Genomic DNA, 25,497 nt, shown 5'->3' on the forward strand with positions numbered 1-25,497 from the left:
GAACGGTCTGAGCTGTGATTGGACTGTCTGGCGTACCATGCAGGTCCAGTACTCCCTCTCTAATGCCCAGGGTTTTCGCCCCGTAGACGGGCAGTTCTGGAGAGCGCAGCTGGCCGTGCAGCGTGATGATGGCCTTGTGCTGGAACGGCAGGTCCTCCGTCCCGATCTGAAGAGCTCCGCCGTCCGTGATGAGGATGTTCTCTGCTTGCAGCTCGATGTCGGCCTCATCAAAGATCAACTTTCCGCCTGGGAATGAAACGTCACGACCTGAAAACTGCATCAGTGGCCCATGTGGGTTTGGCGGGTCCTTCTCTCATAATCAGTTTCCCTTCTCAGGCCTCTCTGCTATCTCTATGAAACAGTTTCCTCATGAAACATCTGCATGTACCTCATTAATCCCACATAAAATACCCAATTGGTTGAATACCCAATCTGTTTCCATAGCAGTTTCCACATCAATAACAATGACCCATCTCAGCTTGTTCAGAAGTAAGAATAGAGGTTTTCCCTCACAGTACCTTGGATGAGGAGCATCTTCAACACTGGAGTGCTGACATCGAGGAGGATGGTCTGGCCTTTAGTGATCACAGCGAACATGCCTGCCTCAGGGGGGGACTCACCGCCCCAGGTGTAGCGAGACGACCACACGTCGATGTAGAAGAAGTCAGAGTGGTTCTGGGATGAGAGGGACACACATTAGCAGTGCCATGCTTTACATAAATACTACTTCTGTGGAACATTTCTGAAGATTCTGTAAACTGTTAGTATGAATGATTATTAACATTTGACATCTCACTTTCACAATTGTAATATTTATTAAACACCCTCTCACCCACAGTGTTTTCCTAGGTTCACAGATTTTTGATTTGTTTTGTTTTTTATTATTATGCTCTGATGCATGAAGCTAGCAAGCTAACCATGACTCGACCACTAGCGGAAAAACCCTTTCAGTGGCAGTCAAACACTTTCAGTGTCAGTCAAGACACAAGACTGGGTCAAACAGATTTTTCATTGCATCGACATGTCATCTGACTCCCTTCTGGGTCAGCAAGTATAATTAATATGTGTAACATCTTAGTATACAATAAAGTTTGCGATTCCTTGTTTAATTTCAAATTTAATTACATTAAGTAACATTTGATTTGATATTCTCTATTTTTGCAGTGCTTGTTACTTTGAACAGCACCATATTATATTTTAATTCCAAGAAGTTGTAAAATATGTGAGAGATGTTTTACCGTTCGAGCGACCCCTCTGTCTCCAACCTGCAGTCGGATATTGGTCAACTGGGATTTTGGCTGGGATCCAGTCACACAGATGACTTGCGTGTCATTGGCTGAGAGGATATCACAGACTGACCCTGCGATTGTCACGGTAACATTTCCACCACTGTTTGTGCCATATGGCAGGGAATACAAGCAGAAACATAGGTTTTGAATAGACTTTCTTATGAACAGGGAAACAGTTCAAAAAATCAAAACATACTTGAGAACTAAAACAGTGGAAAAGCTAATAAGCCAAAATCACACTAAAGTCTGAATGCCCAATATGTCTATAGCAGGCCTTAATCATTTATAGATGCAAAGAATCCCATAGTGTGGGAATGTGACTTATTACACACAATCAAACACTTTAAAAGTCCATATGACTGTTAATAGTCTGTGTAACAGCTAATCACATATGTGGATTCATGTTAATTAGACGTTCATTAAAAGGTAATTTGAAATAGCCCACGCAGTGGCTGGGTCACTGGCTAGGCCATCTTTGGCCACCAGGGGGAGAAGGGCAAATTCACAATAATCAGACGCAATTAGCAACGTCTGTTCATTGGGATAATTAAGAGTGCCACACAAACTGAAAGACAAAGTTGTTATTTCATGATCTCAAACGCTTTCTCTCGGGCCTCCTTTCTCTTATCTCTTCAGCTTATCTACTTGTGTTTCTACTGCCTTTAACATGTTTTCCCCTGGCTTTTCCCTCAAATATTCCTGTCTTTGATCAGCCTTCCGTCTCCTTGGTCGAGAAAGACAATTTTTTGTGTTTCTTGTTTTGCATTTGCTCTGCAAAGAGGTTCTCATGCCTGCTGTTGACATGGCTCAGTTTACCCTGGTCTCCTGTATATGGAGGATTATGTTCGAGTACAACTTGGTTACAGTGTAACCAGGTTACCGAAATTAATCAACACTGCTCGATATTTTTAGTCTTGTACACAGGCTTTTTTCTAACTGACAGGTTGCTTTGTTTGCGCTTCCTTGTGGATCTGACGGGCACATACAAATAGAACTTACCAAAAATCCTAATAAATGTAATACGATAGAAACATTTTAGGGCGACAGGCGATAAAATGTGCGGCTGTGGTTCTGTTTTGCTATGACTCACAAGCAGCTCGCAAAGTCAGCAAACTAAAATAAATACATTTTTATGTGCTCAGTTGGCACTTGACTGTGAACTGATAATTTAAGGACCACTGCTGATGGCGCTGGGATCAGGTAGAAGAAAGGTTTGAGACACAAACGATCATTTTCTATTTTTTCTCGTATGACGGCTGTATTTATGAAATTTGCAAGTCATTTAGCAGCCTATTTTTTTTTTCATTTTGTACTGGAGTCTACATTTCTAAAATGGTTTCTACATGATCATAAGAAAGTATGACTTCGCCCTGGCAGCTCTATGTGTAGCATGCGTGTACTTTTGTCTGCGTGTGTGTTGTGTTAGTAGTTTCAACGGCCTTGTCTTGCTAGCGTTGTGTTTTTGTGTCTGTCATACATGTTGCTTCTCGCTGTCTGAGCTCCGTTTGTTATCCATAGCGTATTTTGCTAATGTTTTTTGTCAGTAAACGTTTTTGTCTATAACGCTCTTGGCATCCTGCCTGTCCCTTTGCACTGTTCCATATTTATCCTTTAGTTCTCTCACCTACGTCCTCTCAGTCAAAACCATTTCCCTTCATTACAACAGCGATATTGTGATGTAACCGATAGTTCAGATAGAGTTCTCATCTAGGATCTTTGATTCATCTTCAGATATCCCATTCATATGCCTTGGCTAGGTTCTGATGACAGGAATAATCTGTAAGAGTGCTGCTTCGCCTCAAGTGTGTTCTTGAGTCATTTACAATGCCAAGATCTTGGTTGACTCATTGGCAGTGTATCACTATGGATCACTGGGAGTGCATGGTCATGATGATGTGCTGTTTTAGGTGCATGTGCAAGGTGCAAGCTTCCTCCTGCAGTAGCTGGAACTTCCGACCTGAAACCAGAGCCGCTGATCGTAAGCACGGTGCCACCGGCTGTTCCGCCCCTGCGCGGTGACACGTCCGTGACGACGGGAGTCAGGCTGGCTTTGTACGTGTAGCCGTTCGTCTGGTAGACCGAACCGCGGGTATTCAGCACCGTCACCGAGCATGGCTCCTCCAACTGAGTTCCTATCACAGAAGACACGTGGGGGCCTTAAACAGCCTCTGTGTCAAGCCTGCTCACCTGCAAACTCTTATGTTGGTGTATAGAGGTCAACATTTTGCATGCATCTGCACACATGTGCATTAGATTCTGCTCTTGATCCCAACGCCACTTACCGTTGTTGGGTGGCACCTCACAGTACAGAGTGGAGGAGTTGGATGCGTTTCTGCTGACATTGCATTCCCTGCTGCAGATCAGCACTCTAGAAGACTGTGGGTCAAAGCCCGAGCCTTGGACTGCCACCAGAACACCTCCACCGTAGCTTCCTGCAGCAGTTTAGAGGTTCCTGTTAACCTGTTGTACTGCTGAATTACTGCAACAGTGGAGAGCTTAGAGATCATGTTTTTTAATACCTTCATTAGGCACGACCTGGGTCAGTCGCAGCTCGTAGGTGAAGTTAGCCTGGGTCAGGGCGTCACCTTTGACCCGATGATGCAGTTTGACTGGGTATGTTCCTCCTGGATGCGCGCCTACAGTGCACTGCACCTCCGTGTCCATGATGGAGGACACGTCACATGACACGCCAGCTATTGTCAACAAAACAAGGCCAGCGTCCGAGCCAAACCCGGTGCCCGACACGGTGATCACTGTCCCACTGGGACCTGAATACGAAGAGAGGAAGGACACTATCGTGAGTCCTCAGCTGTCTGTAATGGAAGAGTATGCTGCTGAACTCTCAAATGAGTTCATATCTGGAGCAGTTTTTTATTTAGTTATTTTGGGGAAACAATGAGTAATCTTATTGTCTCTTATAGTCAAATGGTAGGTATGTCTACACTGAATGAACAGGGCTGGAGATGAATCACCCACCTGTGTCAGGGCTCACACTGGTGATCTCTGGAGTTTGTTGATGGGTGTAGTTGAAACTCAGCGGTGAATAAATCACCTCAAACACCACACTGGTGATCACTGGAGTTTGTTGATGGGTGTACTTGAAACTCAGCGGTGAGTAAATCACCCGAATATTTACCTTCACCTGGCTTTCAACATTGGCACACGTCAAACATTGCACCATGAAGGGAGTTACCTGCTGTATGGCACAAGGGCAGGACCCCAGCATCACGCTGGTGTTGCCTGCTACGAAGCCATTCCCTGTGATTGTCAGTGGGGTTCCCCCCGCCAAGCTGCCCGAGGTGGGCTGCAGGCTGGCCAGGGGCAGGCTGGTGAGTGTGGCGTCTCCGTAGGCCAGACCTTTGCTCAGTACCACCACCAGCAGGGCGTGTGGACCAGCAGGCAAGGGGCCGACCGACAGTGTAACGTTGTCGTCTGCGAGCTCGATGACATCAAGCATTATGTTGTCTGCGTACACCACGATGTCTTCGAGGAGGTCACCAAAACCACTGCCATTTACGAAGACGGTGGTGAGGTTCCCGCTGACCCAGCTGGGGTAAATGGAAAAAACCGTGGGGGCCAAGGAATTGGAATATTCATAGGAGCAGTCGTTGCTGCAGGATGAAGAGACTCCGCCGACGAGGACTGAGACGTCTCCGGTGTGCGCTGGCGATGGAGATGTGTCGCACGTGATGTGAGTGTAGTTGCTGGAGACGGTGACGCACTGGGCTCCTGCTACGGTGACCACGCCACCCGCGAGGCCGGATCCAGAGACGACCAGGCGCGTGTAGCCTGTGGTGCTGCCTGCCGCGGGGGAGACGTTGTCCACCACAGGCAAAACCACAAAGCGGCGTGCGGACTCGCGGGGCATGGTGAGTATGGAGGTCCCCAGGTTGTTGACGCGGACGCTGACAGGCAGGAGTGTGCCAACGGTTGCACCGCTGTCAGGACTGAGGACGCAGGTCATCTCAGTGGAGGTGCTGCTGTTCACGTGACAGGAAGCGTTTCCGATCATTACCTGTGACGAAACCGACAGCTTATCAAGTAGATGGATAAGGATCAGTGATTACAAGAAGAAGGAACACTAGACAAAGAAATCTTGAATGGACAACTTGATTTTAATTCCAGCTAAAATTTGAAACTATCTGCCAACCTTGTTGGCACAAGAGGTGTTGCTGAAACCGGATCCGTGGATGATGATGGTGTCATGCGCTGTGCCTTGACTGGGTGAGATGGAGCTGACGACAGGACTGGCGCAGGTGGAGAACCTGAAGTAGATGCCAGTGGACGTCCCGTTAGAGCCAGTGGACGTCCCGTTAGAGCCAGTAAATGTCCCGTTAGAGCCAGGACACACTGGGGAGGCCTCGCAATCAGACTCAGCCCTGCTCGTGCTCACGGGCCCTGTGTTTTCAGCACAAAGATCAACATTAACCTTTGATCACGGACAATTTGCATATTCATAATTCAGGTATCCTGTGAAAGCACTGCATTCCTTGATGTGCATTTTACATTAAAAAAATGAAACTGACAGCCGACAAACACAGAACGTTTAGAAGCGTAGCTGAGTTAGGTGCTAGGTCAGGTAGGACGTGTGTGTTTGTACCTAGGTGCTGGAGGGCTAGAAACCCCCCTACAGTAACCTGCAGCAAGCTGCTCCTCTCTTCTAGAGGTCTGACGTTCACCACACCCTGCATGCTTCTCTGGTTGGCTGAGTCGATGTAGCCACTGCTGTAGTAGTACACACCGGGGGTGGTGAAACGGTAGCTGAAGAACCCTACGGACAGTGAAACACGTGACAGCACACACACAGACACACACACACACACACGCTAAGTCAAGTTTCCATCGTCTAAAAAGAGCAACATGAGGGGAAAATAACATTTTAGTATTAGTAGTAATTTTGTTTGTAAGTGCGGGTGGGCAGTGCTTTAGTGAGAGCATGCAAAACATAATTATGTTTAATTATATGACTAATTAATTATAATTAGTCATAGGATAAACATCTAGATCTAAGATCTACTGGGAAAGAGCAGAATTTCATAAAGAGTAAGTGATGGGTAAAAACAGGAAATCTCCATGCCACACTCCACAAATGAAGGAGCTCTCTCTGGAGAATCACTCCTGTTCTTTTAGCTTTTTGTAACCATTTTCACTGAACACTTTCTAAGTCTGCTTCCCTTCAAGTAGCTTGCTGTGTCGAAACGTCTCTGAGCAACTAATGAGTTCTTTTTTTTTTCTTTTCATTAAAAAAAATAATTAAACCCTTGACAAGTTTGAATTGTACCTTGGGTGTTTGCCAGAGGTGGGACCAAGTCAGTGTTTTGCAAGTCTCAAGTAAGTCCAAGTCTTTATCCTCAAGTCCCGAGTCAAGTCTCAAGCAAAGACAGTCAACTCAAGTCAAGTCTCGAGTCAAGACAAGCAACCGTCAAGTCAAGTCCCAAGTCTGAAACTTGGAATTTCAAGTCCTTTCGAGTCTTTTTTTTTACAGGCACCAACGCTTTACGAATGCTACGCTGATGCGTTTCTTTACTCGTTTTGTTGGTGTCTGCCAGCCAAAAGATGACAGATCATATACATTTTATCTTCTCTTAATTACATAAATGTACTTAAACAAGAATGTTTCGTTACATCATTTTACACGAAAATAGCAAGCTTCATCGTAAGCAAGATGCTGTCATTACAAATGGTTATTCTAAACATTTGGATAAAATGTTTAAATATAGACTAATAAAAGGTTAGGGTTATTTTTTCATTGTTTTCTGTTATTGTGGGGTCACGGTGTACTATTGTTACCTGGAGATTCAGTGGGGTCACATATTCTGATGGCTGCCGTCAGAATTGGTGACCCCAGTTAAAAAGGCTCACCTGTACATCCCATTCATGATTTCTTTGTTGGCTGCAATGGTGAGGGGGTAAATCTTGGTTAAGTACATTTATGTAATTAAGAGACGATAAATGTAAATATAAACATCTGTCATATTTTGGCTCGTGGACACCAACAAAACGAGTAAAGAAGTTTACGTAGCATTCGTAAAGCGTTTGTGCTTCTGAACAGAAACTGTGAAATAGCGCCCCTGTGGTCACAAAACTCGACGGTCACAGAATCTGGTGTAACGCCGGTCTGCATCAGAAGGACGGAAATTAAATTAATGGGGCGCACTTTATAAATATTAATATGCGTTTTAAAATTTAGATTTGGGGTTAAAAAAAAAATCAAGTCTTTGCAAGTAAACAGGTTCAAGTCCAATTCAAGTCCCAAGTTATTGGTGTAAAAGTCCAAGTCAAGTCTAAGTCTCTGAATATTTTTTCAAGTCACGTCAAAAGTCTTAATATTAATGACTCGAGTCTGACTCGAGTCCAAGTCATGTGACTCGAGTCCCCACCTCTGGTGTTTGCACCTTTACTTTCTGCATTGGTGTGTGTGCCTGTAGCTGTTCTAGTTCTGTATTGGTGTGTGTACCTGTAGCTGTTCTAGTTCTGCTTTGGTGTGTGTACCTGTAGCTGTTCTAGTTCTGTATTGGTGTGTGTACCTGTAGCTGTTCTAGTTCTGCTTTGGTGTGTGTACCTGTAGCTGTTCTTGTTCTGTATTGGTGTGTGTACCTGTAGCTGTTCTAGCTCTGCTTTGGTGTGTGTACCTGTAACTGTTCTAGTTTTGCTTTGGTGTGTGTACCTGTAGCTGTTCTTGTTCTGCTTTGGCGTGTGTACCTGTAGCTGTTCTAGTTCTGTATTGGTGTGTGTACCTGTAACTGTTCTAGTTCTGTATTGGTGTGTGTACCTGTAGCTGTTCTAGAGATGCCGCTGCTGAAGGATACTCCATCGAACGTTGTACTGCTGGGACTGGCCACGCTGAACACTCGGTAGGCCAGGCCCCACACATAAGGCAGATTTCCCCACTTCCAGACCACCGTGTCTCCTACAGACGCCATCACCACCGCGGGAGTCCATGCATACCCCTGACCGTAGTCTAGCACAAAGCACAAACCTCCTCCGTTTAGCACAAAGTAGCAAATATTTACACATAAATATTAAAAGGGAAAACATTTATGGCTCCTAAAACCACAGGATGAAATGTTTGCATGGTTTTAAATGAATGATTTATTTGGGGGCAGGAGAGCTGTTGGGTATAAACTTACTGAAGTCAAAGCCTTCGTTTGTGACAGTATATGTCTGCTCATTAGTTTGGGTCACACACTCCAGCTGATCGTCCCACGCATTAGTGACTTCACAGCGTGTGTTGCCTATGCAGACAAAGCAAGCCTCAGTTAAGTTAAACACATATCACCATGCCAATTAGTCAAACAGCGATGTCATTGCTATGCTTGTGATTTCAGTAAAAAGGCTCCTGTAAGACTTTTGAATAAATTCTGTGGAACTGGGAATGACATTGTCAGATAGAACATGTGTTAGATCTCTCCAGTCATAGAGATAAATAACTTCAACATGCTACAGTGGGATAAAGAACAGAAAAAAGTGATTTTCAGAGATGAAGAACATCTAATGATGATGCCAAATTCTAATGCTTCCTATCCAGAGAGCATAACCAGTGTAACACAGTTGTCTTCTAGAACAGAGAGCATAACCAGTGTGACATGGTTGTCTTCGAGGACAGAGAGCATAACCAGTGTGACACGGTTGTCTTCTAGAAGAGAGAGCATAACCAGTGTGACACAGTTGTCTTCTAGAACAGAGAGTACAACCAGTGTGACATTGTTGTCTTCTAGAACAGAGAGCATAACCAGTGTGACACGGTTGTCTTCTAGAACAGAGAGCATAACCAGTGTGACACAGTTGTCTTCTAGAACAGAGAGCATAACCAGTGTGACACAGTTGTCTTCTAGAACAGAGAGCATAACTAGTGTGACATGGTTGTCTTCTAGAACAGAGAGCATAACCAATGTGACACGGTTGTCTTCTAGAACAGAGAGCATAACCAGTGTGACACAGTTGTCTTCTAGAACAGAGAGCATAACCAGTGTGACACAGTTGTCTTCTAGAACACAGAGCATAACCAGTGTGACACAGTTGTCTTCTAGAACACAGAGCATAACCAGTGTGACATGATTGTCTTGTAGAACAGAGAGCATAACCAGTGTGACACGGTTTTCTTGTAGAACAGAGAGCATAACCAATGTGACATGGTTGTCTTGTAGAACAGAGAGCATACCCAGTGTGACATGGTTGTCTTGTAGAACAGAGCTGAATCCTGAACCAGTGATGGTCACTATTGTGCCCCCATACAGAGAGCCCTGCTGTGGAGACAGTCCCGTCACATGCAAGACATACTCGATGGTGGTGTTCACACCAGTGCTGGGTTTGGGGTAAACAGGGATAATAGAGGAATACTTAATTACAGTATATAAACAGTATATCTACAGTCACAACAGAAAAGTACTTTAAAACATATCACCCATTTGCATGTTTCAGTAGTCGATATTTTGTAGCATTCAAACTCTATGGCACTAGTTTAAATGAATGTAACCAATTCTGATTGATTTTAGTAATGTTTGCTGATGGAAACCTGATCTGGGGATAGCCACGATTTCCCACTCGAACACTGATGCTGTAGACAGCAGGGGGCAGTGGGGGTAACTGACAGGTGATGATGTCATTGTGCCAGAGCAGCACGGCGCACTGCGTGTCACCCACGAGGACGGCACTGCCGTCGGTCCGGCTCTCGAAGTTCGTACCTGTGATGTTGAGAGTCCTGTTCCCTTTACCACACAGCAGGAGTTCAGACAGGACATGCAAAGGATAGAGTAGTGGTCAATTCTCTTTTCAATTAGGTGTTGGTTATTAACAGCGAAGTATCCAATGGCAGCCTGATTGCTACAAGTGTTAGTCATAACTCATGTTTCATAACTCAGGCTATGCAAAGCGTGTTTAAAACTCTACTGTAGCCTAGATACAAAATGGTGAAAGAAATTCAGGGAATTCCACGGTAAACAAGACCTGCACGAATGCCAGTAAGCATCAGGAAAAGGAAAGCAGCAGATCAGAGTGGTGGCATGCGTGAAAACAATAGAAATAGACACTCAAGAACGGAAAGTGATGGCATGACTGCTTTGTGTTTTTCAGCATAGGACAAGCAGTAATTGTACCGTGTCAGGATATAACTATAGAGTGGACTGACTCCTGAGACAAGCTCATACAATTATCTTTAAGTTAAATAGTTACCATAGTAAATCAAACAAACAAAAAACCCACGTGAGATTTGTTTCCAAACTGTACAGTAATACAGTAATGCCACAAGGGGTAAAATGTGGGGTAAAAATAAATGTCATCTATAATGGATCATTTAAAAAGCATTTTCTGCATAGTCTGTAGTGTTTCATTTATGGAACAATTCTCAAAAGATCATCCAAAGTCCAATTTTTTTAAATTCACTATAAGATCCTCTACTGAAATATCAGTCGTCCTAAAGACATGCTGGATCGGTTAATTTAGTGGAAAGAATGAGAAAACATAGCTGATCCTTTAATCATGTCTTTTACCAAACTACTGCTACTGTAGGGCCTTACCTAACACTGTTGTCGTCTGTGGGCTCACATCAGTAATAATGGCTGTCAGGCCATTATCATATATGAAAAAATCATTGGCCTCAACCTGCATGTCTCCTGTTACCAAGGTTACTACTTGTGCTCCTTCAGGTCCCTAAGACATAATCAAGACCATGTAAAGATCAGTGTTTCAACAACAACAACAACAACAATAACAACAACAACAACAATTCCCTTCACACATATATTAAGAGGCAAAAGTATATATAAGTATACATTTCTGTTATAAATAATTTCCTCAGTAACACTGACAAATTCACTGATACACAAAATTTTATTGTTTAAAAAATGACCAATAATTAATCCTTGTGCATCATGCTCCATTTGTTTGCCTTTTTAGTAAAACTCTGTAGTCTCTAAGTGAAACCATTCAAATATATGACTAACCACGGTGTATAACAAATAGAGGACATGTTCACTCACAGGCGGCACTCTGCATGTGAGCTGCTGCAGGCTCCTGTTGATGATGTCACATGAAGCGTTCCCAATGGTCACCAGGGTGTCCTGGCTGAAGCCGTAACCCGAGATGGTTATGATCGTTCCTCCTGTAGAGAGCCATGGCACAGGCATTAGCTTTGTGAATGCAGAATTTCATAAGTAGCAATGTACTTCGATTATGCAATTAGCAATTACATAAAGCAATAACCAATTACATAATGCAATAACAATTACATCATTGTATGTAATTCAATTATTCAATTACCAGTACATAATTAACAATGTCATTCAATTACATAATTACAAATTACACAACCAATAATTATGTTACCAAATATACAAAATATAATATACAAAATTCTGTAATATGCAGAACAAAGTTGCAAATCCATTGTTTTCATCCACTTATTTGCTACTGATCACATCACTTCAAACACTTTCATTTGACATTATTCTAGTATCCCTCTCAATTATTAATGGGATAATGGTGAGACGTTTCATGCAGCGCTTGTCTCTAGTTTACCGGTAATGCTGCCTGCCGTGGGAACTATGGAGGTCACTCCCATCTGGTAAGTGAAGTTGAAAACATTGCCACCTTGGTACTGAGCGTAGCCCAACCCCGGGAAACTCAGAGAAACTGGCCTCTGCCCAGCACTGGCATGACCAACGCTACAGTTTAGCCATGTGTCTGAAACACATTAACACAATAAATCACTTTGAAGGACATTGCTTGTTACATTCTTATTACCAACACGTCTATTGTAGCTTGTCTTAGTAGCTGCTATAGATGTTGTCTTACTGATAACATAGAGAACTGTGCACTGGACGTCCCCAATCAGCACTGTAGCATTTGCATCAAATCCTGATCCTGAGATGCTGAGAACCGTTCCAAGAGTGCTGGCTCCTACAAACCAGGAAAGGGAGAATCCCAGCATCAACGCTGGTCAACAGTCCTGGACTGCATCATGAAACCCGACTGTGTTCTACCTTGCAATGGGGAGATTCCTGTGACAACAGGTGTCTTAGCTGCAGTCCAGGCGAAGCTACAGTCGTTTGAACATATAGACGGGATACCATTGATGAAGACTTGTACCTGAAAAGAGACCACATTGCCATGATCTTATAGGTTCTGTTGCTGTCTTGTTCATTCATAGAGGGCACAGCACACACTCAGACCAGAACGTGATCTTACCTGATTTACTGTACTATATAGCCTATATATTACACACACAGAACTTACAGGGGTAGTGAACTATACTATATGCACCTGTGTCTTATCTGTAGGAACACGCAGGAAATCCCCCATAATGCGTTGCTTGAAAAGGCCTCCTTGCTGTTGCTCCATTGCTATTACAGAGGGGTTTACACCCATGACAGCAGAGTCATTGATCTGGCAATGAAATCACAAATAAAAGTCTTCAAGATGCAAGTTAAGTCTGACATTAAATTGTGATAGAATATCGGTTCAGATCAAATGTCAGTTCATTTGATCATATCGTAATTATATTACAGTTTCTCATAAATAACTGTAATGTAGACTACATTTTCCAATACATGAAAAATAAGCATTAGTGACATGCAGTCCAAATGGTTGTTTTCCAATTTATTTCCCCCATTACATGGTAGAGATTCACCTGGAGTAGGGGCTGATTGCCTGGCATGGTTAGCCACCCAATGGTCCACCAGTAGCCTCTGCAGTCGCCTGCCCTGTCCACTCTCAGCTGCCCCAGGTCGGGAATGGCTTGCAGGGCATACTGTAGATCCTGTGCACTAATGTCTGTGGCCAGGCCTATGCCGCCAAAAGATTTGGTGCGTCAGAACAGTCCGAATGCAATTACAAGTGTTACGGTATTTACTGTCGGATCGTGGTTAAGGATCCTTAGCAATGCTAGACCTGAAACATGCTAGCAGCTACGACAACGGAAGGATCGGATCGCGAGAAGAGGCCGGCAGCACGGGCTGACCTTTCACGCGCTGGCCGAAGATCTCCACACTGAAGCTGCCGCTGAGAGGTGGGCTGGCTTTCTGCGTGCGTTGCACACTGACTGTGGCATTGCCCAGGGCAAACACCGACGTGTCCTCCGTCCAGTTGTCAGTTCTCTTCCGGATAAAAAAGAAAGATCCGAATAGGTTGACTTTATAACTTTATACAGGATGCCTGGAAGATTTCTCTGTAAACAGTCATTTTTTACATGCAAATGTTGATCTATGTGTAATTGTTTGCAGATACTCCAGCCAAGGTAATACTCCAGGTAATGTCTTCCCTGTGTCACACCTACCTGCAGGAAGCCCACCTCTATGAGAGGGAAACTAAAGGCACAGTGGAACCCTGAGGCGGTGATCTCGTATCCAACATGTGGCACGTCTCCCAGCTTCTGCACGGAGAGCCGTTCAAAGAAATGCCCAGAATCGGCTAGAGCAGGAGGCCGTCTCCACATGATGGCCTCTACCGCCAGATATGCAGGCAAAGAGATTAAGGACACAAGTGAATTTATTTATAATTACTTATTTCATTTCACAGCAGGATCACCATTGTTAAAACAATACAGTGTCACTGCTCTCAAACGCTCACTGCAGGCACTGATGTAATTCTTGGTGATTTTGCTTCTTCAAGGAAAACATTATTGCCTCATTCTTGTTTAACATAACTATATAGACTATTTTTGCTTACATTATTTGATACAATAGCTTGTATGAAATGAAATTATTGCTGAGCACCATTGGGGTTATTAACGGTGACGGTTCTCCCGAGCTGTAGTGTGTCTATGTAGTAGTCTCCAGTGTCTCTGTACATGTGTATCTCAAGCAGATTGTGGTTGGTGCCAGGAAAGGATGTCTGCAGAACGTCGAAAATGTTCACGCATGTGTATTTCCACCTGCAAATTCACCAAACTGTATTACTACAAATTACAGATTCAAACAGACAAGCAAAATAAAACAGCAACAATACAAAAACAAAGTCTTCGTAATATTCAAACTTACTCCTTCCCTGCTTCAAACAATTCCTGGACTAAAGTGGTCATGTAAAAGGGCTTTCCTGATCCATCCTGGTAGGTAAACACCACTTCCAGGCCATTCCTTGGGTATCCTCTGTATGCAAAGCAGAGCTGAGAGGAAACGAGAACATGTCAAATTCACTGGTGTAATTAGTCACTAGTATATCCTTCTTATAAAGCCTGCTCATGTCAAACAAATAGGACAGGGTGTCTGGATTATCCCAGAAGACCCGAGATGGGCCCTTACTGTGCCGTACTGCTGAAGTGGCACAGGACCATAAGCTCCTCCAGACACAGTCACGTCATCAAACCTGAACAGGACGGTTGGGTTCATGAGGGACCAGCGGCCGCAGAAGGGCTCGACATCAGTAACCCTGGTGCCTCTGGTGCTCCAGTCACCTGAGAACTAAGCACACTTGAGGTATGAGTCCCTTCATCATGTCAAAGGTCACATTTAATAAACTTGCTTCTCCCGATGTCACATGGCCTATGGATTCTTCACTTCCGAAGAAGCACTTCTGTTTGAATCCATCCATCCCTTCAAATCTAGCTGTGGGGTTTTCATGTTTAAAAAATGGAGACATTAAAATTCATGATCGTTGGATAAAAGAACACTATTTTCGTCTTTTGTGGTTAAAGCAATATTGATACACAGTGTAGCTAATGCTACAGGCAATATTCTTTTGGTGTGTGGCAGTATATACAGTATTTACTTACAGCCTCAGTAATATTTATATGGCAAATATTTTAAGTCATTCAAATTTGACAGTCCTAGAATATATTGCTCTTCTTGGTCCTTTTCCTTCAAGAGTTAAATGCTTGCAAGTATAAGGCCTGCAGACAAGCTTATAAAAATAAGTAAGTCATTAAAAATAGAAGTCATTATGCTTACCCCTGTGCTATAAGTCTCATAGTCTCTGAAATATTTTACATAAGAATTCTCCACATTCAGTAGCTCCTTGGGGCAGGCGGCAGACACCAAATCCTCCAATGCAGACAGCACCTTAAGACAAAAGAGTATTTCTTTATTATAGAAGGAATATGATTTTAAAAGACATTCTCTTGGCAATAGAAGTTGGCAGTATTTAATGCTTGGAATATGAATCCCTCCTTGACACCAAAAAGCAGGTGTGTTTTGAGAGACAGGTGCACCTCATCTTTTGAAGCACCGTAAGGCAGAGGGCTTGAAGGAACGCCCCCCCACAGAAGAGTGAAGGTCTGCAGGTCGGCTTGTCCTTTAACTTCCTCGGTGACGGTGATGTTCACGTCGCTCCCATCTGTCCAATAGCGAAGCTCTTCAAAGTCGCCTGAAACAGACATGACGCCAGCACCTTGGAAACTGAGAGCGCCTTACATAGCCCTGTACTAAAAGTTTTTTTTATTATGTTAAAATAGTAAATTATTAATTTTACAATTTCTCAGTGCCAAACATGTTGGTAGATGTTTCGTTACCTCTGCTAGAGTTGAATGTAATGGTGTATTGTGACTGTGTGTCCTGGTCCTGCTTCGTGACTGTGACTGTGTCTGGTTTGATGGCCCATAGAGCGTTCAGTTCATTCTCCACCACCTGTGCAGGAGCACTTATGGGAATCGGTCCTGAAGCAGGAAATAGGCCCATGTCAGCCCTACAACCACCATGCTGAAACATGACTCTCTCAACCATGGGGGAAACCAGATATCAAACAGTGCACGGGATTAAAAGTTCTTCAGTTCATTCACTGATTTTCGTAAACTGCGAGGTTTGAGCTGGAAAAACAAAACCTGTTCTTTGGACTCCATAGCCAAGGACGTAGTAGGTGTAGTCACAGCTGCTCTGGGAGAAGCAGCTACTCGTGACTGTCACTGATTGCACTTCCTGGACAGAAGGCGCTGGCTTCCAGCCATCAAAACGAAGCATCTAAACAACAAGTAAATGAAGAACTATGAGCAGTTGGGATGAAATCAAGTAATACTATTCCAAAATGCTCAAAGTACACAGACTATAAAAAAATTTAAAGAGGAGACAGATACTGTGGCTTTGACAAACCTGTTTCTCATCCAGCACGTTGTAGCTGGCTTTTATAATCTGAATTTCATTAACAGCATCTACAGTCTGTTGAGCAGTAAAGGAGCTTTTCTGTTTGAAAAAGGCCACATCAACTGAAGATAAAACTGTATACTCCTGGACCAAGACCTCGATGTAATACCTACATAAACGTATTTGAAGAAAGCAGGTAAACAAACATGAACAACAAGGTGGGGATATACCTCATTATATTGCACAGCGCAGAGTGCAAAATGGCAAGAAGAATTTGACTTACGGCTTCCCTTCCTCCAGGAGCATGACCTCTGACCTCTGGGTTGAACTACTGAAGAAACTGGTGGTGTAAGAATTCAGATATGCAATCTTGACCTTGGGCAAGGAAATCAAAGAAATGAGATTTAATTACATACAAAATGTGCTACTTTCAAAGCCATAAAGTCTTGCCGTTTTTTTTTTTCAAAATATTTTAGTGATCCTCCTGAACTCTCCATGCAGTACCTTATCATCAGGACGACCAGTTTTGCTTAAATACAGCTGAACTCTGTCATCTCCTTTAATTAAGAAATAGTAGTTGTCCGTCTCCATAGGAACGAAGAAGCCACTGAATCGAGCCACAAAGTAATCGATTTCTGTGGGCCACAGGTAGGACAGAGAATCCACCCACTGGACAGAGTAGCCCGGCACACTGGAGTTGTACTTCAGAACATCCTCTAGATTCTTCACATTGGTGTTATTCCACATCTCCATTTTGAATCCCCTGCCACCTGAAAAATGACACAAATTCTGAGCTGTTTGAAATAGAGTAAACGTCTTAATTTAATTCATTCATTGCATAAACCCTTAATTTGGAGGTAAACATATTTATGTGTGTTTGACACTTGTTAGTGGGCCATATAAGGTGTTACATGGCTTGCATTGTTATCAAGTTACTATGAAACCTCAAAGTAGCCAAACTCCAGTCTAGAACACCTGCTGAGTCATTGTGTCAGTGCACTTTGGCCATTGTGATATTGTGTCAAAGCACTTTGGCTATTGTGATATGTCATTGTGTAGACGTGCTCTGGTTGTTATGACATTATGTCATTGTAATGAGGCACTCTGCTGCGCTTCGGTGGAAGATCTGTCGGCCAGATAATGCCGTCGCATATGCCCTGCTGGAGGTCCAGCGTCATTTCACCTGGAAATGTCGTCAGGTTGCTCCACTCGTATGCGGGCGTCCTGCAGACAATCGCTGTGTCTACCACGCTTTGCACCTCACACTCGTGACCTTGAGAAGAAGAACAGAGCTGTGTTGTGACGGTGATAGACAATGAAGCCGTCTGTCACCACAAAGCACCGTGGAACGCAGCACACTAAAGCTGTTACGATTTTGTGTTTAGAAGTTTTTGGAATTCTTTGGAACTAGAATGAGCACAACAGACACCTAAACAAAGACAGGACTGTTTGACCAATCATTTTCTGCAAACACATTTCACTAGATTTACAAGCATTTAGATTTAACAGCAGCAGACATAAAACCATTAGAATATTATTTGTGTGTAATGATCATGCTTGAATGCATCGTTATGCTACTGCTTTAAACTTGCCAATACCAATAACCAATTACCTCCTACTAAAACCTTTGCAGGATGGTCTGTCTCATCAAAGTAATGTCCTTGAATTGTTAGCAATGTACCACCAAGAACACTACCCTCAGAAGGTGACACTCCAGTGACCTCTGAAGAAACACAACAATACATAAACATTTGTAATTACAACGTGACAGCTCAGCACCATTTGTCCAGAAGCACTGGTCTCTGTGGCGTTTTTTCAGCGTGTGCGTTTTAGACTGCTTCAGTACCTGCGTAGGTTTGGAACATTGCCAGCTTGTTCAAAGCTGACACGTGGTAGACGTTAAAGTCTGGCAAGCTCCTAAAACATAGAATATGCATGTGATTTCCCCCAGTTACTTTTCCTATGGAATCATCAGGAACCTGGTGGGTCCTAAAGGGCTGATATGGGATAAGATGCAAATCCTTCACTCACCTCCCATAGCTGCTGTCAAGAATGTAGCTGAGGTTGTGATGTCCTAGCCAAGACAAAGAGATCACCCACTAAATCCACTGCATAGCAGATCTTAGAATTTTACTGGATACACTTACACTAAGCACGGGTTTATGATAGGTTCCCTTACCCACATATGTTCCAGTAATTTTACAGCTCATGTGTCCCCAATCACTGTACACAGAGTCCAAAGCCAAGCCATACCTGAGGGGGAAAGGCTGTGGGATGAATACTGGAGCAAGGTCACGAAACCAGACTGAAAATGCACCTACCATACACTCACAATTGATCTGAGTTAGGCTGCAAGAGATTACAGGGCATCCCTCCCATGTATGCTCTACCAAGTAGAAGCACAAAGAACAAATTAATATGGAATCAAGAGCAATTTAACGAGACATAATGAGCCTTTTAATTATATCTGACATTACTTTTTGCCAACGAATGCCAATGCGGCTGATTATTAAAGACCTGGAAGCAGACATTTGTAAGGCTGTGTGGTTACAATGTATGGTGCCAAGTGTTATATAAATGTTTTAGTACCTCAAAAATCGTATGTTCCTGCCATTGGAACTTAGAGCAGTGTTGCTGCCATAGACGTCAGTGAAAATCCTTCCCCGGAGAGTAACCACAGTGCCTAGGCATTTGATGATAAGAAATACATTGTAAATGCATTCATAAAGAGCATGCAGATCTGTTCCAGTTTGCCATTACGTGATCACGTAAGATGTAGTGTGGGTTATATCTGCACCTGGCAGGCCAGTTAGAGAGTTAATAGACTGGATAGAGGGGGTGTAGTACCACCGAATCTGTGATCAACACACATATATGAATGTCAATTACAAGCATATGGGTGTAGAATATGGCTATAAATACATTTACAACTCCTAGTGTGTTTTAAAAACCACGCAAAAGTGTTACTTACATATACCATGCACCAATTCCACCACTGTATTCCATTACATATATTGCCGGAAGGAACAGGAACACCATTCACTGTGAGTTGGACTACATAATCGTCCTCGGGCATCGGTCTGAAGAAGACAGAACTCAGCTCTGTCAAGAATTCAGTACACACGTTCGTGCACTCACGACTCTAAGAAGAACTAGTTTTCCATGGTGAATTAATATGTGGTCAACACAATCCCCATGTTCAGAAAATGTGTATTGTCTATTTTTTGTGTATTGACATGTTAACATCTAAAGACAGGCTGTGCTCGAAAAAAAAAAGCAATTTTCTGTAGCTTATACTTCTACAATGCAGTAAGTATAGCTATTTCCAAAACTGAGGTCACTCATGACTTAAAAAAACTGCCTGGGTTACTGGGCACTGTACTATGTTCCACAGTTCCAAAAATGTATGAATTACCATGATTCAAAAAATGTATGAATTACCATGATTCGTAATAGCTCAAGCGCATTGTTGTTTTTTCCATTGTGTGATGATTACTGAAGCCATCAGTCTCGCTCAGTTACCTGGTGTAGCATGTGATCTTGTTGGGAAGTGTGGAATCTCTCTCTACGTCGCAGGGAAAGGATCTTGTTCTGGACACCAGAGTTACGACGTTGCCAAAGTTGGGGTCATTGGTGTTGAGAGTGAACTGATCGGCAAAGCCTGGTGTTTTTTTTTTTTGTTTGTTGTTGTTTTAAGAAAACAAAAAAAAAGCATTTTTAGTACAGACCTAGAGTTTAGTTATTACATTCATTCATATACTAAGAAACCCTTCATTAAAAACTTTGGCCAAATACAATATTGCTGCTTGCAGCTTCTCTCACCATCCCCCATAAGGGTGAGTCTTGTGGCTCCATTGGTGCTACCTGACGTTGGGGTTACTTGGTTGACACGTTGTGCTCCTAAGGAAAGTATATTTTGATGCATAAATGAAAGGCTACTCCGAATACAGCAAAGCATTAGTGACATTATGCACAAAGAATAAAAGAAGAAGAAACGCTAGAGATCGAGCCTGTCGTGCCTGCGAAGCTGATTAGTAGAGCGAAGACTTCAAGCAGCTGGCGTGTGCGCCATACCACACTCCTCATGGTCCTCATGTCCCGTGTGCAGATCCAGGACTGGGTTACGCGCTCCTGGGTGAGACGCGTTCTTTTCTTTCTGAGCTAATAGTCCACCTGTTCTTGGAACATCCAACAGAGGACTGTATCGGTCTTTGCAATGAACTTGGGGGAAAAGTAATCTTTTAAAGGAGCTACACTTGAAAGATTTCTGCCTTTGGTGTGATGTATAGATCTATATACAGTACATCTATATAAATCAGCTCCAATTTTAAATGATCAGTGATAATAACAGACCCAAGAAACTCCATTGCTTGTTTAATGCCCTTTAAAATAATATATTCTTTTGCCATTATATTATTTTCATTTGCTAATTAGTGGGCAGTAGTTCCACCACTAGGTTATTTTCTATATCATACAAATGTATATTCTAGCATATAGAATAGCATTTTAGCATATAGAATTACATTTGAACACATTTTTAAAATCACACAAAAGGCCATACTCAATTTAATAATTAAGTGTAACCAAAAATCTTATTCGATTACTACAGTAACTAGATTACTATGTGCTACAGTAACAGTAATCATTACGGTCATTAAGTAACCTTTTATACCTTAATATATAATTATAAAATTTTATTATATAATATTATACAATTATAATTATAATTGTATATAATAATAATAATAATAATAATAATAATAATAATAATCATCATCATCATCATCATTATTATTATTACTAATAATATTTTATCATATAATCATCATATCATTTTCATTGGTGATTACTAGAAAGATTATTTATTTTTTTATTGCTTAAATATTTTTTTTATATTTTTATTGCTTACCTGTAAAAGCTGCCTTCTCAGTTCCCCTATGCACTGATGGTCCCCTGTCCAGGGGAGCTCACACCTTTTTATAGCAACAAGGAAATGCAAAGCTGTGATATTTCTAGCCTGTGTTTGAGGCTAGAGGCTGTTAGTTGACGGAACATTGTGCACCTTAGTTATTTCCTGTTTAAAACAGCCAGACATCCTATCTGGGGAATTTGGGGAGAACCTGTCAAACATGCCAGATTAAAAGGGCTTAGCACCAGCCAGCTCTTTGTTCTAGTGCAGGGGTGTCAAACTCAAGGCCAGCGGGTCAAATGTGGCCCGCCACGTCATTTTATGTGGCCCGCGAGAGCTTAAAAACCTTAATTGTCTAAAAGAAATAAAGTGGTACCTCGAGTTACGAATTAACTCCCCGAATTTTAACGAATTTTCCCCATTTAAAATAATGGAAATGGGATTAATCCGTTCCAGCTCTCTTGATAAATCCCCCAAATTTCTTAAACTATGAAAAAATACATGTTTAGAATTAAGAAACACACACGTAAAACTTTAAATTACACAACAAAATAAATAAATTAATAAATAATGAACAAAATACAGTAAGAAAAAATGATAAAATACGGTGTAATCTTACAATGGCGGCAGATGAGCCCGGCTAACGGAGAGCGGCTGAGGAGAGAGGGAGGCAGAGACACGTACTGAACAGGTAGGCTACAGACTGGCACGGAACGAAGCTTAGATACAGCACTTGCTTTACACTTTACAGTAATCAAAACAACTGCACTTTCTTTACATAAATGCACTTAAAGAAGACTTACTATGCCTTTTAACTGGGGTCACCAATTCTGACAGCAGCCATCAGAATATGTGACCCACTAAATCTCCAGGTAATAGTACACCGTGACTCCACAATAACAGAAAACAATGAAGAAATAACCCTAACCGTTTATTAGTATATATTTAAACATTTTATCCAAAGGGGCAGAAATACTATTCATAATGACAGCATCTTACAGAGCGCTTACGATGAAGCTTGCTATTTTTGTGTAAAATGATGTAACTAAACATTCTTGTTTGTACATTTATGCAATTAAATGTAAAATGTAAATGTGCCGTATTTTGTCAATTGTGATTTTTACACCGCAATCGAAATTTGTCCTCCGCTTTTAACCCATCTGTGCAGTTAGAACACACACACACACTAGTGATTAACTAGGGGGCTGTGGATCACACGTGCCCAGAGCGGTGGGCAGCCCTAGCCCGGCGCCCGGGGAGCAGTTGGTGTTAGGTGCCTTGCTCAAGGGCACCTCAGTCATGGCCTGTCTGGGAATCGAACCCACGACCCTCCGGTCACAAGACCAGTTCCCTACCACTAGGCCATGACTGCGATAAGAGACGATAAAATGTAAATACAAACATCGGTCATCTTTCAGCTCGTGGACACCAACAAAAGAAGAAAAGAAATCGCATCAGTAGTTATCTCCTACATCATCCAATTGCACACCCGGAGAGCCAACCGCAGTTTTAGACCTGCAGTTCTAGACCTGCAGTTCTAGACGTGCCGTAGTTTTAGATGTATGTAACGTAATATCCAGATAGTGTTTTAGTATGTCGCGGGAGCAGATGGAAGAATGATATTTATAAGCAATAATAATATATGATAGATATATGATAATGTCTGAAGGTCATTTTTGGGTTATCGTAATGTTTATGTCATGAAGGATGAATCTGGCAAGCGTTAGTGTGTCTTGGTTCGTTAGTTCTGGCTACCTTTATGGCTACTTAGTAGCTACTTTGATTAAATTTGAAACAACTTAAAGGAAGGAAATTAGCACTTACTACGCTACTATTAATATTAAAAGTAGTAAGCAAGCTAAAGTAGCATTTCCCCATCATTATTAACCCCTAAGAACCCAGACTATGTTCTGAATATTGATACAATTGAGCATATTAATATATGATAGACATATATTTAGTCTGCTAAATGCCATAAATGTAAATGTAAATATGATCGGTCTGAAGGTCATTTTTGTGTTATCGTAATGTTTATGTCATGAAGGATGAATCTGGCTAGCGTTAGTGTGTCTTAGTTCGTTAGTTCTGGCTACCTTTATGAGAGAAATGCTAGTCCTGCGAACGTAAATTGTTGCCGGGGGGGGGGGGGGGGGGGGTGGCGAACGTAAAATGGACACAAATTAAGTATTATATTGCGATCGATCAGTGTTTGCGCCAGAGCGAACTGGTAACTCATTGAATCATAGATATGGATCAGAGGTAAATAAACTAGATTTTTTTTTCGGCGTGAGTAATCGAATGTGTGGCGTGTGAGCGAAAAACCCCAAGTATCACATAATATTTGCTAGTTGCATGCCAATGAAGGTATACGAGTAAAATAAATCACTCCTAACATTCTGGAAACGTATGCTTACTCACTGAAAGCATCCTGACATTATGCAATTTTTGCTGATTTTTAATACAAAATAGCCTATGCCAGCAATCCAGTAGTTTAATTAAAAATAAAATATCTTCAGGAGACAAGCTGTGTGTGTAAATGACAAAATTAATCAAAACTCCCTAAAAGAACAGGGAAAATGAGGCGTACTACTTCTATTTAAATACAACATGTGGTGTACATTATCGTTTAAAACTTGTCAAATGTTAGAGATTTGGCTAAAACAATTGAGAATCAATGGGCATATTTAACAAATAAACTCTTTATACAATGGATTATTACAATATACAAGCCCCTGAGCCTACGGCATGCATTGGAACTGCTGGTCTAGAACTGCAGTTGGCTGTCGTTAGCTACATTCCGAGCCGCTAGGTGGCGCATGTCTAAAACTACAGCACGTCTAGAACTGCAGGTCTAAAACTGCAGGTCTAGAACTGCAGTTGGCTCTCCGGGTGTGCAATTGGATGCATCTCGTTTCCGTAGCATTCGTAAAGCGCTCGTGTCTGTGAACAAAAACTGTGAAATAGCGCCCTCTGTGGTCACAACTCGACGGTCACAGAATCTGGTGTAACACCTGTTAGTCTTTTGTGTTATGAAGCGGTGGCGGTTGTCAAAAAGTACAATCAACGTCGGCATTTTGAGACCAAACACGGAGCTAAGTATGCCAGAATTAGACATCAAGAAAAAACAACAAATTGCCAAAGAATTAAAAAGCAAACTGAATGTGTTCGCGAAAGCCAAAACCACAAACGATTCGGCAGTAAAAGCTGCTTTGTTGTGGCTGAAGAAATCCCCCGCGCTTCAACGTCTTTTTCAGAGGGAGCGTATTTGAAGCACAATTGCTATTTTCACATTTATTTGATATTTAAAGTATTTATTTCATGTCTAATATGTGATTAGACTAAGATTAGAATAAAGTGCCCTAATCTAATATCTAATATAGAGTCTAGAGAAAAGTCATTTCATTCAGCTGTGCTCTCCTTGTATAGTCTGAAGGACAGTAAAATTCACTTTGATTTTTTTGACACAGTCACACAGGACAGTGATACAATCACACAAACATTTAAATGTTTCTCAAATAAATTGGCTGTCATGCCCCAAATGTGCCATGTTCACAACAATAAAGTCTGACCCTAAGAATAAATAAATCAGAATTCCCCATTAACAAAACTTCAAGGTAAACATTCACAGTAAATTACAGTGTTATAAACACGGACACAAACCACCAAAGCATAATATAATAGATTAACATTAGGAGTTATATTACTACTGGGGCAGTCATGGCCTGGTGGTTAGGGAACTGGTCTTGTGACCGGAGGGTCGTGGGTTCAATCCCCAGGCCTGAGGCCATGACTGAGGTGCCCCTGAGCAAGGCCCTTAACCCTCAATTGCTCACTTGTATAAAAAAAAAAATGAGATAAAAATGTAAGTCGCTCTGGATAAGGGCGTCTGCCAAATGCCATAAATGTAAATGTAAATGTACTACTGTCTGTCTCCACTAACATTGGGAGTTCTATTGCTACTGTTTGTATTATCTATCACAGACTCACATACTCACCGTGTTCCTCTGAAATTGGTTCATGTGTCTGTCATAAAATGATGATCCTGTTCAGTCTCTCTCACTCTGATCTGAGTCTGTTTGTCCTGTTCAGTTTTTCATATGACTCTGTTGGAGGTGGAGACTCCAGATTAAAGTTTATCTTCATGTTTTAACAGATCAGTATCATGCTGGCTGTCTCTCACTGCTGAATAACAGGACCAGAGTTGCTCACAGGTTAGTGCACAGGTGTCAAACTCAAGGCCCGCATCATTTCATGTGGCCCGCGAGAGCTTAAATTGCCTAATTGTCCAAAAAAA

At 42.1% G+C, this 25,497-nt stretch overlaps 1 protein-coding gene across 3 annotated transcripts in view; it reads right to left on the reverse strand.

Annotated features, from left to right (window-relative positions):
* Nucleotides 1-25,261, reverse strand: part of LOC143517366 (fibrocystin-L-like) — a 39,419-nt gene extending 14,158 nt beyond the window's left edge. Inside the window, exons 1-47 of one of the 3 annotated variants that reach the window (XM_077009779.1) lie at nucleotides 25,199-25,261; nucleotides 21,823-21,857; nucleotides 21,204-21,267; nucleotides 20,314-20,467; nucleotides 20,117-20,194; nucleotides 19,817-19,955; nucleotides 19,266-19,374; nucleotides 19,092-19,149; nucleotides 18,884-18,977; nucleotides 18,627-18,680; nucleotides 18,474-18,547; nucleotides 18,326-18,368; nucleotides 18,141-18,211; nucleotides 17,907-18,017; nucleotides 17,478-17,567; nucleotides 16,799-17,064; nucleotides 16,578-16,669; nucleotides 16,304-16,463; nucleotides 16,039-16,174; nucleotides 15,730-15,873; nucleotides 15,430-15,584; nucleotides 15,170-15,280; nucleotides 14,525-14,683; nucleotides 14,264-14,388; nucleotides 14,000-14,157; nucleotides 13,561-13,727; nucleotides 13,246-13,381; nucleotides 12,916-13,070; nucleotides 12,549-12,671; nucleotides 12,269-12,374; nucleotides 12,081-12,185; nucleotides 11,805-11,969; nucleotides 11,267-11,388; nucleotides 10,805-10,937; nucleotides 9,805-9,997; nucleotides 9,451-9,593; nucleotides 8,420-8,524; nucleotides 8,062-8,250; nucleotides 5,890-6,060; nucleotides 5,440-5,687; nucleotides 4,266-5,304; nucleotides 3,809-4,057; nucleotides 3,572-3,721; nucleotides 3,247-3,421; nucleotides 1,239-1,389; nucleotides 519-675; nucleotides 37-246 (exon numbers count right to left, since the gene is read on the reverse strand). In XM_077009779.1, coding sequence (XP_076865894.1) covers nucleotides 37-246; nucleotides 519-675; nucleotides 1,239-1,389; nucleotides 3,247-3,421; nucleotides 3,572-3,721; nucleotides 3,809-4,057; nucleotides 4,266-5,304; nucleotides 5,440-5,687; nucleotides 5,890-6,060; nucleotides 8,062-8,250; nucleotides 8,420-8,524; nucleotides 9,451-9,593; nucleotides 9,805-9,997; nucleotides 10,805-10,937; nucleotides 11,267-11,388; nucleotides 11,805-11,969; nucleotides 12,081-12,185; nucleotides 12,269-12,374; nucleotides 12,549-12,671; nucleotides 12,916-13,070; nucleotides 13,246-13,381; nucleotides 13,561-13,727; nucleotides 14,000-14,157; nucleotides 14,264-14,388; nucleotides 14,525-14,683; nucleotides 15,170-15,280; nucleotides 15,430-15,584; nucleotides 15,730-15,873; nucleotides 16,039-16,174; nucleotides 16,304-16,463; nucleotides 16,578-16,669; nucleotides 16,799-17,064; nucleotides 17,478-17,567; nucleotides 17,907-18,017; nucleotides 18,141-18,211; nucleotides 18,326-18,368; nucleotides 18,474-18,547; nucleotides 18,627-18,680; nucleotides 18,884-18,977; nucleotides 19,092-19,149; nucleotides 19,266-19,374; nucleotides 19,817-19,955; nucleotides 20,117-20,194; nucleotides 20,314-20,389 — 6,895 coding nt within the window. In that variant the 5' untranslated portion in view covers nucleotides 20,390-20,467; nucleotides 21,204-21,267; nucleotides 21,823-21,857; nucleotides 25,199-25,261. Of the gene's footprint in view, nucleotides 1-36; nucleotides 247-518; nucleotides 676-1,238; nucleotides 1,390-3,246; nucleotides 3,422-3,571; nucleotides 3,722-3,808; nucleotides 4,058-4,265; nucleotides 5,305-5,439; nucleotides 5,688-5,889; nucleotides 6,061-8,061; nucleotides 8,251-8,419; nucleotides 8,525-9,450; nucleotides 9,594-9,804; nucleotides 9,998-10,804; nucleotides 10,938-11,266; nucleotides 11,389-11,804; nucleotides 11,970-12,080; nucleotides 12,186-12,268; nucleotides 12,375-12,548; nucleotides 12,672-12,915; nucleotides 13,071-13,245; nucleotides 13,382-13,560; nucleotides 13,728-13,999; nucleotides 14,158-14,263; nucleotides 14,389-14,524; nucleotides 14,684-15,169; nucleotides 15,281-15,429; nucleotides 15,585-15,729; nucleotides 15,874-16,038; nucleotides 16,175-16,303; nucleotides 16,464-16,577; nucleotides 16,670-16,798; nucleotides 17,065-17,477; nucleotides 17,568-17,906; nucleotides 18,018-18,140; nucleotides 18,212-18,325; nucleotides 18,369-18,473; nucleotides 18,548-18,626; nucleotides 18,681-18,883; nucleotides 18,978-19,091; nucleotides 19,150-19,265; nucleotides 19,375-19,816; nucleotides 19,956-20,116; nucleotides 20,195-20,313; nucleotides 20,473-21,203; nucleotides 21,268-21,822; nucleotides 21,858-25,198 lie in introns of all 3 variants that reach the window. The other 2 variants (XM_077009780.1, XM_077009781.1) reach the window with 2 other exon arrangements.
* Between the last annotated feature and the right edge of the window lie 236 nt (nucleotides 25,262-25,497).

This window comes from Brachyhypopomus gauderio, chromosome 6 (assembly GCF_052324685.1).
Source record: "Brachyhypopomus gauderio isolate BG-103 chromosome 6, BGAUD_0.2, whole genome shotgun sequence".
NCBI classification, from domain to species: domain Eukaryota; kingdom Metazoa; phylum Chordata; class Actinopteri; order Gymnotiformes; family Hypopomidae; genus Brachyhypopomus; species Brachyhypopomus gauderio.